The 12,261-nt window shown below is 51.6% G+C and overlaps 1 protein-coding gene across 4 annotated transcripts in view; it reads right to left on the bottom strand.

The window, feature by feature from the left end:
* Positions 1–143: 143 nt before the first annotated feature.
* SCLY (selenocysteine lyase) overlaps positions 144–12,261 on the bottom strand; it is a 29,017-nt gene continuing 16,899 nt past the window's right edge. For 3 of the 4 annotated variants that reach the window (XM_045511516.2, XM_010948121.3, XM_074364610.1), the window contains 5 exons: positions 6,862–6,898; positions 3,973–4,056; positions 3,430–3,529; positions 1,995–2,070; positions 144–1,116 (listed from right to left, as the gene is read on the bottom strand). In XM_045511516.2, the coding sequence (XP_045367472.1) occupies positions 963–1,116; positions 1,995–2,070; positions 3,430–3,529; positions 3,973–4,056; positions 6,862–6,898 (451 nt within the window). In that variant the 3' untranslated portion in view covers positions 144–962. Of the gene's footprint in view, positions 1,117–1,994; positions 2,071–2,310; positions 3,530–3,972; positions 4,057–6,861; positions 6,899–12,261 lie in introns of all 4 variants that reach the window. The other variant, XR_012507224.1, reaches the window with a different exon arrangement.

Here is a 12,261-nt window from a genome sequence, read left to right as displayed (position 1 = left end):
CCAGAGACACGATCTCAAGCTGCATTTCTTCAGCTAAAGCCCAGTTACACACCCTACCCCAACAGCTGGTGCAGACAACACTGGTGCCCGCATGAGAAGCACCCACTAGAAAAACCACAAAATGTGCAAAACAAGCCTTGAAATCACTTGTAAGTTCATTTAATTTCTGACAGTTGTTTCTTCAATGTCGTTAATTCTCTGCCCCTTAAAACTACGCGTTAAAAGCATTACTCAATTAAAAACTCATTCCTATGTAAGCGTCTCCGTAAGACGTGCCGTCTGATGTGAAGCAGACCACAAAGCACTCGCGAGGACCAAAGCACCCTTCTGCCAGTACAGCCGAGACGGAAGCTGAGGGGGAGTGAAAGACTCCCCACCTCAGGGGGGACCCAGAATCACATGAGCAGCGGCCCCCGTGACCTGAGGCTGAGCTGAAGCCCTGAGATTGAAAAGGGAAGGACGGGAGGGCCTGGGCACTGGGTGGGGAGGCGCCCCGTGACCGACGGCTGAATGAGCGGCATGGCCTCGTCAGGATGGTAGGCCCGGGAAGTGGGGGGCTTGAGACGGGTCCTGAGGGTGAGGAGAGGCTGGCCCCTGCAGACATGTACGGCAGGCCAGGATCGCAGCCAAAACTCAGGTTTCCTATGTTCATGATAGCAACTGACATCGATTGTAAAATACTAGGATTTTATCTTTCGGATAAAAATGCCGCCTCCCAGGAAGAGGGCACTAATGACGAGCTCGCCGCGCCTCCCAGCAAGGAGCGCGGATGCAGCCAGGGCGCTTCCACTTAGACGGCACCGCCGGCAGCGGCGACAATGACAGTCCCACGAGAGCGTCAGCCCGGCAGCACTGGTGGGGTCTGTGCGCCCTGCAGGCCCACGCTCACGGACCAAGACAGGAGGGAGCCTGGGGCCCATCGCTCCAGGGCAGGACGACCCATCCTGGCTCCGCCCTCGGCGCTAGGCCTGGCCCTCCAGCCGGGCCACTGCCTGCTTCAGGTCCCTCACGACAAGGTCCACCTCGGCCCGGGTGGTGCCACGGCCCACGCTGAGCCGGATGGCGTTCCTCGCCACTTCGAAGGGGACACCGCAGCTCAGCAGCACCGGGGACGGCCTGCGGGGGCAAGGAGACGGGTTAGCTGTCAGAAGGGCTGCCGTGTTGCCACACACACCCCTCCACCCGCCCCCTAGGGTCCAGCTCAAAGCCTCCCTGTTCTCTGGCCCGGGGCCCCTCCCGGTGAACGGAGCAGGACCCTGGGGGGCCTTCCGGGGGCAGACCCCCCCATGTTCTCTGTGGCAGGGCCTCTCTGAAGCACCCAGGTAACAGTATCCCACACGTGTCCTGAGATGCTTAACATGTGTGAAAGCCCCACCAAAGGGAAGACGGTAACTCCTTGATGACCATGAGCTCGTAGGCCTCAGGACTCCTGGAGCTCCCCGTGACCCTGTCCTGGGACCTCACCATCAACCAGTCAGAGCTGTGCGCGAGCGATCACACACGCTGCTGCCCCCTCACCCGGCCTTTACAAGCGCTTTCCTGAAGCCCATCTCAGCGACGGCCAGGGCGGGCAAGCGCCAGCGGCCTGGGCTCCTTGCTCGGCGCCTGCAGCAACCGCAGCACTTGCCTTCCCCAAGACCCGGTGCCAGTAGACGGGCTTTACTGTGTGGGCAGGGGACCCAAGTTCGGTTCGGCAACACGGGCACAGCCCCCCGACCCCTGGGAGCCCGGAGGCAGGATGGCAGCTGCTGGGCCCGCAAGTCTGGGCCAGGGGTACAGGGCTTCTCGTGCCCAAGGCGTTTATCAGTCTTGGTTCTCAGAGGGGTCACACAGCCACACACGAGGCAGAGTACCCCCCCCCCCACACACACACACTGAGGCTGCACGCCGGCCCCCTGGCCCTGCAGTGTTGTCACTCTCCGCGTTCCTGCAGGGCTGCAGAGCTGCCAGATGCTTGGAGCCTGGATGCCACCCAGTACGCAGAGAGCACTCACCGGTCTCCGTGGTCCGAGTGGCATGCAGCCCCCACGCTGGCCAGCAGCGTCCTGCACTGTGCCAGCACCGAGCGGCCTGTGGAGACAGAGCACAGTCCCCTGAGGGGGAGTCTGGGTGGGGCCCCACCTGCAATGCCCGGGCTACCTCTTCTCTGCTGCAAGTTTGGAGGTTCCCCACCTCGTGCCACCTAATGGAACCCCTGGGCACAGGCCCTTCTGACCACAGGTGAGACAGCGCAGCAGAGTGCTATCCCTCCACCCATGCCCGACCCCAGGCTGCAGAAAAGCAGACATTCTTCTGCCTCATAAAACTGGCCTTGAAAATGCTGTATCGATCCACTCTCCAGTGGGACACCCAGAATTCTGCTTAGCTGCTTTGCTTAACAATGTGTTGTCCTGGTGACAGTATTTAAATTTACACCTGTTTCCTAAAGGTGGAGAGACTTGGGAGCTGTCTTTGTTAAGCTAGAAGGCACCTCCGCCTTCTTTCGCCAGCACAGAGATTAAAGAAAATAAATCAATGATGGCCAACTTCATTAAATGAGAATGTCTCATTTAAATTAACACAGGTCATCACAGAAAACAAAGAAGTCTGCCCCCAGAGAAAGGGAGGAAGGCGCTAGAGGAACTTCCCTTCCTGCAGCGAGGAGACCCGGGCCTGAGCCCGTGCTTCCTTCCCAGTGGGAACGCCGCCAGCCCCAGTGAGGTGGCCCGGGGGCTGCTTCAGGGCCCCAGCTCGCTGCTCCGTTTCTGGGGTGACCCAGGAGGTCTCTTCTTCTAAGAAGTCAAACTGCTCTGCAGATGGGCTCACACGAGCTCTCAGGGCCACCGTAACTCCTTCCAGATAAACAGACTGCCTAACGCCTGGGCGCCAGCCTCAGGGCTCAGGGCAGCCAAGCTCTGCGCGAGTAGGAGCAATCCCAACCCGGAGCAGGGTACTCCCAACCCGGAGCAGGGTACTCCTAACCCAGAGCAGGGTACTCCTAACCCAGAACAGAGTACTCCTAACCTGAAGCAGAGTACTCCCAACCCGGAGCACAGTACTCCGACCCAAATCCTAACATTCGCGGCCTGGGAGGCTGGTGTTGCAGGAACAAATGAAACCCGCAGATTTGCACTTCAGCTTTACTCAAGGCGAGTTCACCTGATTACCTCTACTTCCCCTGACCCTCATAAAATATTTTGTAAAAGTTGTAGACAAAAATGGACCAACTAGTCTAAAATCCAGTTAATTTTATCTCCTTCTGTGACAGCTTTCAGGGTAGGAGTTCTGAGCGGGTCAGGGAGAGAAGGAAGTGGCTGTGCCCAGAGCCCAGGGGGGTGACCGGCCCTCGGCCAGCACCCCCTCCGCCCCCCAACAGCACCGCCGAGCCCAGTGCCCCCGGGCTGGCTCCCGCAGCCCCCCATGCCAGGGAGGGCAGGAGCCAGTCGTCACCTTGGAGCTGGGGTCCCTGGATGGAGAAGTTACAGGTGTTGGGGAGCCGCTCGGTGCCTGGGAACCGGCTGTTCAGACGGATTCTCTTACCAAATTCAGCCTGAAAAAGTCAACGACATACTCAGTGACCGTTTCCGAGGCCGGCCCCGCAACAGCTGTTTGAACTTCAGACTTTCTGGAAACAAACCCTCAACCTCAACCCAGAAAATGATGGTCTTATTGATAAACACCTGCCTTTAATGGTGAGGAAGACTGACTGCGGAAAGCAAAGCTAATCCGGAGAAAACAGTTCTAAATACAACTGGCAGTTCTTCACATGGTCGTTAAGCATGTTTACACATCTGGTGTATCTGTGTCGTGTGTCTGTGAAAAGACACTTGGTCTGCAGCCTCCTCGGGGCCTCTGGCTCGGGCTTACGTCCCGTCATCTAAGCCTTCCTCAGGCCTTGACTGTTCCCGGAGCTCCCTGGGGACTGAGTTTCAACCCACACCGCTCCTCCCGACCCCGTGCCGCCTGCTCCCCGGGCTGCCCGCCCGTCCTCACCGCCAGCCGCTCCTCCAGGTAGTCGCGCACGTCTCTCATGTGGGCCTCGTAAGCCTCGCAGTTCTCCGCCACCAGCTCCGCTGCCTAGGGACACAGGGACACTCAGGGGGACACAGCACATTCAGTTATGGTTAAACAAAGCGGAGCAAAACAGCTGTACGCAGCAGAGTGGTTCTTCCCGGAGACAGAGGGGTGACATCGCCACAAACTGCTCACTTTCTGGAACGTGACAAGCAGACAACATGCCTCGAGTGCTGACCGTGGGGCTGGGGCCACAACAAGCACTTAGGTCACCTTCCCCTGTTCAGCAGGCTTCCTGGTACCTCCCGGCACTGGAGATCCCGCAGCCAGTGAGCCAAGGCAATCCCAGCCTGAAGGTATGTGCGCTCGAGACAGACGGACATGACAAGGGGAGGGGGCCGCATCAGACCGACTGGGGTGAGCGTGTGAAGGGAACTCGGGGCAGCAGGGAAGGGCGTTCAGGCAAAGGCCCCTGTGGAGGGAAAGGCAAGCGCACTCCTGGAACAGAGTGGGTGAGGGGGACAGGGCCCAGAGGCCCCGTGACAGGTGGGGTCTGAGCCTAAAGAGGACACGGCAAATGCACATAGATTTTGAGGAAGGGGTGAGATGCTCCGATGTGCGTGTTTAGTGATCATTCTGGAGGGTGTGGAGAACGGACGAGGCCATGGCAGGCATCCACACAAAAGATGGGGATGGCGTGGTCTAGAGTCAGTGGAAACGGACAAGAGGCTGGTCCTGGTATATTGTGGAGACCGGACAGACAGGACTGTCTGCTGCATCAGGGGTGGGGGACAAGGACAAGAGCAGAAAAAGGGCACCTCCTGCATGTCTGAATTGAGAACCTGGATGTTGGGAGGCACACAGGAGGGCAAGGATGGAGGAGAGAGCGGGACACATTGTGGGCCCAGAGGAAACTGTCAAGTAAGCAGGTGGGGACGTGGGTCTCCCAGAAGGTCAGGACCTGCCCCGAGAGGCAGAGTAAAAGCCTGAGCACAGACTGGTGTCAGAGCCACGGACAGGACGAGCTCTGCGAAGGGGAGGGGAGGCTGGGACGGCACCAGGAGGCCGCACAGGGTAGAGGAGGGCAGAGAAGGAACTGCGCGGCGGGGATGCGGGTCAGGGAGCGGAAGGGGTCCCGGAGCCCCTGGAGGTCACAGGGCGAAGTGGGGACCCCCTCAGCCAGCTCTGGGATGCAGAGCAAGGAGCAGAGAGCAGCGATCAGGAGGATGAGGTGAGGGATGAGTGTGCGTGCAGGCCCGCCGGTGGGGCGGAGGGACATGGGAAGAGGTTGGAGCGGGTGGTCCAGGGAGGGATGATTTTAAAGGCTGGGGGAGCGACCCGGTGGAGGAACGTGAATCCTCACGCTGGAGAAGGGGCGGCACACGGGGAACGGAGGAAAGCAGGCCTCGGCAGGCGGCGGGCGAGGGCACATCTTCTGGGGAGAAGGGGCAGGTGCGGAGGGCGTGTCCAGGACCAGACAGCACCGAGGGAGTCCCAGCTGAGCAAGGAGCAGGGAGAGGAGGAGACACACCATGTGCCCCGCTAGCGACTGCAGGGTCAGAGGACCTGGAGGCAGGTGCAACCCGGGAGCAGGGAAGGGGCCACAGCTGCGGAGCCCAAGCTGAGGTGCCAGCTGCTAGGCCAGCCCGGAATCTCGAGGAATCTCTAGCAAGCTGTGACTATGCCCCCATCTTTATGCGGGACAGCCAGGCTCAGGAAGGTGAAGTAACTGGACTGAGGGGACCAGACAGAGCAAACGTGCGGTGTTTCTCCCTAGAAGGGGCTCCAAGAAGGAGCTTTTCTCTTTTAAATGCTGAGCATGTGAAACCCATTCTGCAGATCTTAAAAAGCACACATTTCCAGTTTGATAAATAAAGTTTAAGGGTTTTCTTACATTGGTCCATCTATTGGGATCACAAACTTGCCCTCCCTAAAGCTGCGGCCATGTAGTCAAGCTGCTGGGAAGCGGATGTGAGGTCACAGGACATCACAGGGAGCCTGCGCGCTGGCCTCCGCCTGGTCCCCACAGCTCCAGGGGCCCTGGGCAGGCCCCACACGGCAAGGGCACTGGGAGTGCCTTGTATCCTAGGGTTTGGTCTTGGCTGCTGGTTCCTCAACCCCCTGGGATCTCCTGAGTGACAAGAGTGTCTTTTGTTCTAATGAGGCAACTCTGGATGGGCCCCTGGCTGGGGGCAGTCACTGAGCCACGACCAGAAACTTGGAATTTTCAGCACCATCCCTTCTCCAGAGGGGAGGGAGGCTGGAAATGGAGTTAATGACTAACCAAAGGCTCCATACAAATCCCAGTGGTACGGATTCAGAGAGCTTCCAGGTTGCTGAAACAGAGGCGCTGGGGGGTGGGGCCTGGGAGCCCCCTCCCACATCCCTGCCCTGCAGCCTCGGCCTCTGGGCAGTCACCAGCACCCCTTCTCAGATCCTTTCAGAATAAACCACTAATCCAGCAAGTAAAATGTTTCTCTGAGTTCTGTGAGCAATTCCAGTAAATTCATTGAACTTGGGGCGGGGGGCGCGTGGGAACCTCTGATTTGTAGCCAGCTGGTCAGAAGCACAGGTGACAACCAGGACTTGCAACAGACACGTGCAGTCAGCAGGGGTGGGGAGTCAGGGTGTGTCTTGTGGGACTGAGCCTGTGGGATCTGACATCATCTCCGGGTAGATGGTGTCAGAATTGCAGGACACCCAGCCGGTGCCACAGAACGGCTTGGTGGGGGACCCCCCCACCCGCACATCTGGTGTCAGAAGTGCTGTGAGTGAGGCAGAGGAGACACACAGGAGGGAGACTGAGTGCTCCCTACATGTTGATGGACAAAGCCACCACTTCATCTGTCCCTGGTCACCCAGGCTTACCTTCCCAAGGCCGGCAATCATCGGGGTGTTCTCTGTCCTGTAAGAGACAAGGGATTCCATCCTGTTTCCATGCACAGCAAGTAACAAACGTCCCAGGAAGGAATCCTATCTCAGAGTCAAGTGTTCACCTGAAAACACCCACACTGGCATCTTTCCTAAGCATGTGCCGTGCGGCTGTCTCAAAGGCGGCTGCCGGCCCCCCAGGCCCTCCGGGCAGTCTACCCGTCCTCACCCAGGGACAGTCGCCGTGGCCCACCGTGGGCGACGTACGTCAGGTGTCCAAGTGACATTCTATCTGGCCCCTTCCCCTACCCAAGAGAACCCCCTCCTCCAACTGCAGGCCCCAGGGCCTGCACTATGGGCCACATCCCATCCTTTCACCAAACGTTTCAGCAGAAGCCTCTCAGCTGTAATACAGGATGAGTCTTTTGTTACCAGAGATTTGGGGCATCATGGGTGCATGTGTGTGTGTGTGTGTGTGCACACGCGCACCTGCGCAGGAGGGGACAGGAAGACCCGTGAAGACCAGTGGTTCCCATATGACCTAACGAACTGAAAAACATCTCTTCACTTTATTTCAGAAAACACAAAACATTAACTTAATTTTCTTAATTTTAAGTTCTAGCTAAATGAAGTTTTCTTAAACCTTTGGAGCCGACTACTGCTTGTTGACCAACAGACAGCAAGACACGTGAACACCGGTACAGGTATTACAGGAAATGCGATCCTATGGGTCTTCCTTTGATGAGCTTATTGGTCAGGGCTGCCCCGAAGGCAGGCTCTGACTCCTGGGGGTGGGCTGGCCTCGGCCCGGACCCCTCTGCCAGCTGCGAGATCTCTAACATCAGCTCCTCTGGGCCTCCCTCGTCCTCATCTGTGGGACGCCACGGTCAGACATGAAGCACCTCTCAAGGTCTGGGACGTGTGACTGCCCGGAGGCGCGGCCAGGGTAGGACCTGGAGCGCTCCCAGGTGGCAGGCCGCCACCAGCCACCTCCACCCAGAGTCCTGCAGACCCTGCTCCCACACCTGCCCCCCACGAACTGCCCAGGAGGGCTTCTGGCACACCTCATGTTCTGCCACCTCTTTTTTTAATTAAACTTTTTATTCTGAGAGCATGTAGATCCACATGTGGTTGTAAGAAACAGCTGACACCCTCTGTACCCCTAACTCAGCTCCCCCCAAGTAGCAGCATCCTCGGGGCACCAACAAGATAGAGCGCTCCCACCACAAAGGGGCCCCCCGCCGGCCTTTCCAGCCACACCCTTCGCCCCATTCCCTCCTTAACGCCTGGCAGCTAACTGCCACTCTCTCCTCCTTCTATAATTCTGCCATTTCGAGGATGTCATATAAATGGAATCTTAGGCTAACTCTGGGGGATTGGCTTTTCTCATTCGTCAGAACTTCCCGGCGGTTCCTCCTGGCTGCGGCTGCGCCAGCGGGGCGCTCCGCCTCACTGCTGAGCAGTGTCCGCGGCAGAGACACGCGCCCTGCTCGCTAACCCCTCGCTCATCAGAGCGGGTCTGAGTCGTGTGCAGTTTGTGGCTGTTATGAATAAAGCTGTGAGCACATTTGTGTACAGGGTTGCGTGGACATAAGTCTTTGTTTCTCTGGGGTAAATGTCTAGGAATGAAACTCCCAGGTCATAGGGTAGTTGCATATTTAGTTTTTAAAGCAACTGCCAAAGTGTCTTCCAGAGCAGCAGCAACACCGTCAGTCCTACCAGCCATGAACGAGGGCTCCAGTCTCCCTGCGTCTCCACCAGCATTGGGTGTGGCCACTAGTTTTCTTTTAGCCTTTCTGACAAGTGTGTCGTGATGGCATCTCCCTGTGGTTTGAATCTGCAGTCCCCTACTAGCTAGTGATGTTGAGCACCTTCCGGTGTGATTTTTGCTGTCCTCTTTGGATGTGTGTTCATGTCTTTGCCCATTTTCTGACTGAACTGTTTCGGGGAGGGGTTTTGCTGTTGAGTTTTGGAAGTTCTTTATATATTCTAGGTACTCCTTCTCCATCAGATCTGTTACTAGAAAGTATTTTTTCCTAGTGTGTAGCTTGTCTTCTCAGCCTCTTAACAAAGTCCTTTGCAGGGCAGAAGTTTTAAATTTTGATGGAGTTCGACTTTCAACCTTTCCTTTTATGGATGCTTGTGGTGTCAAGTCTAAGAACTCTTTGCTTAGCCCCAGATCCTGAAGATTTTTTCCTGTGTTTTTTCTAAGAGCTCTATAGTTCCATGTTTTACAATTAAGTTCAGGATCTACTTTGAGTTAACATTTTACAAGGTGTGAGACCTAGGCTGAGGTCCATCTTTGCCTGTGGACGTCTAAGTGCTCCAGCACCGTATGTTGAAAGGCTGCCTTCCTTCCACTGAATCGCTTCTGCATTGTTAAGAAATCACTTGGGTGTATTTCTGGCTATAGCTCTTGTTCCACAGATATACTTGCTGGGATTTTGACAGAAATTGGGTTAAACTTATAAATCAATTTTGGGGAGAACTGACATCTTTACTATATTGTTTTTCAATCCATGAACATGGTACATCTCTCCATTTATTTAGATCTTTGATTTCTTTCATCCACATTGTGTAGTTTTCAGCATACAAGTCCTGTATATGTTCTATTAGATTTATATCTGAGTATTTTGGAGTGATTGTAAGTAGTAATGTACCTTTAATTTTGTTGTCTATAAATTCATTACCAATATACAGAAATACAGTTGATTTTATATGTTTCTCTTATATCCTATGATCTTGCTGAACTCACTTATTAGTTCTAGGAGCCTTCTTATATATTCCTTGGAATTTTCTATGTAGACAATCATGTGATCTACAAATAGGGACCAATTTGCCTCTTCCTTTCCAATCTGTATACTGTTTATTTCCTTTTCTTGTCTTCTGCACTGATGAGAATTTCCAGCACTATTGAATAAGAGCGTGAGAGTGGATATCCCTGGCTTGTTCCTGATCAGAGGGGTAAAATAGTCAGGCTTCCACCATCAAGTATGATGTTTGCTGTACATTTTTTGGTAGATGCTCTGATCAAGTTGAGGAAGTTCTCCTCTAATCATATTTTTTTGTCAGAGTTTTTAAAACAAATGAATGCAGAGTTTTGTTAAATGCTTTTTCTACATCAAATGACAATTTTTTTTCTTTCTTTGGTATGCTAGATTACATTGCTTGATACTTGAATGCTGAGCCAGCCTTGTATCCCTGGAACCCCATTATGGTATACTAGCTATTTTTATATATTGCTGAATTCCATTTGTTTACATTTGGTTAAAGACTCCTGCATCTAAATTCATGAGGAATATTTGGTCTCTAGTTTTATTTTTTTGTACTGTATTTGCCTGGCTTTGGTAAATTGGGACATGTTCCCTTCTCTTCTCTTTTCTGGAAGATATAGCGCAGAAATGGTGTTAATTCTTTAAATGTTTGGCAAAATTCTCCTGTGAAACCATCTGTGTTTGGAGATTTCTTTTTGAGGATTTTAAAATTACAGAATCAACTTCCCAATAGTTACAGAACTATTCGATTGATCCATCTCACATGAGGTGAACTGTGGTAGCCGGCATTTTTCGGGGAAGCAGCCCACTGTGTCTGAGCTGTAAAAATTCACACGTAGCACTGTGTGTGGCGTTCCTCATCGCCCCTATGGTGTCCGCAGGGTCTGTGCCTGTGCCCTGTTTCACTCTTGATGTTGGTAACTTGTTTCTTATCTTTTTCTCCTGGTCGGTCTTGCTAGAGGTCTGTCAGTTTTATCGATGTTTTCGAAGAGCCAGCTCTTCATTTCGTTGAATTTTTAAAAGTCATTTTTGTTTTTAATTTCGTTGATTTTTGTTCTCATCTTTATTATTTCCTTCCTTCTGTTTGCTTTGCATTTATTCTGCTTTATATTTTCTAAGTTCTTCAGGTGGGAGCTTGTATTATTGACTTGAGAGTCTTCCTTTTTTCTAACATACGCATTTAGTGCTACGAATTTCCTTCTCAGCAGTGCCATAGCTGTGTCTTACAGATTTTGGTCAGTTGTATTTTCATTTTTATTCATTTCAGTGTATTTGAGACTTCCTCTTTGCTTCACAGATTATTTATAAGTGTGTTGTTGTATCCTAAGTATTTGAAGATTCTCCTATTATCTTCCAGTTACTGATTTCTAGTTTGATTTCACTATTGTCAAAGAATATACTCTGTATGATTTCAGTTCTTTAAATGTATTGAGGTTTGTTTAATGGTACAGGATACCATCTATCTTAGTATATATTTTGTGGCATTTGAAAAGAATGTGCACTTCACTGCTGTTGGACGGAGTGTTCTAAATATGTTGGTTAGATCCTGTTGGCTAATGGGTGCTACTGAGTTCTTCTATATCCTAGAAACTTTTTGTCTAGTTGTTCTATCCATTATTGAGGGAAAGGTGTTCCAATCTCCATCCATAATTGTTGGACTTTTCTATTTTGCCTTTCAGTTCAATTAGGGTTTTTTCCCTCACATATTTTGTAGCTCTACTGTTTAGTGCATCCACATTGGGACTGCTGTGTTCTTGGTGGACTGACTCTTTTATCGTTACATAATGTCACCCCCTCTGTAATTTTTTTTGTTCTAGAGTCTCCCTTATCTAATATTATACAGCCATTCCTGCTCTCCTTTGATGAATGTTTACAATACATTTTTTCCACCCTTTACTTTCAACTCGCCTCTATCACTAGATAGGAAGCGAGTTTCTTATAAATAGTACAATTGGGTCAGTTTTTCTAAATTTTACTCTGCCAATCTCTGCCTTTTAATTGGTGTATTTATACAATTTACTTTTAATGTAATTATTGACATTAGGGCTTAAATCTGCCTTTTTGTTTTGTTTTTATCATCTTTCTGTGGGTTACTTGAACAGTTTTCAGAAGGTCAAGTGAAGAATAGAAACCTTATCTCCTTTCACATCCATTTACCCTCCCCCATTTATAATGTAATTATCTTAAGTATTTCTTCCACATTCATTCTGAACCACTTCAGACAGTGCTATGATGTTTTGTTTAGGCCCTCAAACACAATATAGAAAACTCAAGAGGAGAAAAAAGCCTATTTTATTTACCCATATTTTTACTTACCAAGCTCTTTCTTTCTGATATTCCAAGGTTCCTTCTTTTTCTATTTCCTTTCTGTGTAAAGAACTTCTTTAGTCATTTTTAACATAGGTTTTCTGGTGACAAATTTTGTTAGTTTTCCTTCATCTAAGAATGTCTTGACTTCCTCTTTGTTCCTTAAGGGTATTTCTGCTGTGTATATGATTCTGGCTTGACAGCTTTTTTTTCTTTTTTCTTTGAACACTTGCAAAATACTGCATCACTTCCTTTGGCCTCTGTGGCTTCTGATGAGTAATCCACTGTCCTTCAAATTATTTTTTCCCTGTAGGTA

Source organism: Camelus bactrianus, chromosome 5 (assembly GCF_048773025.1).
Source record: "Camelus bactrianus isolate YW-2024 breed Bactrian camel chromosome 5, ASM4877302v1, whole genome shotgun sequence".
In the NCBI taxonomy this organism is placed as follows: Eukaryota; Metazoa; Chordata; class Mammalia; order Artiodactyla; family Camelidae; genus Camelus; species Camelus bactrianus.
Note: the sequence above shows the minus strand (reverse complement) of the source record. Positions and strands in the feature narration are given on the sequence as shown.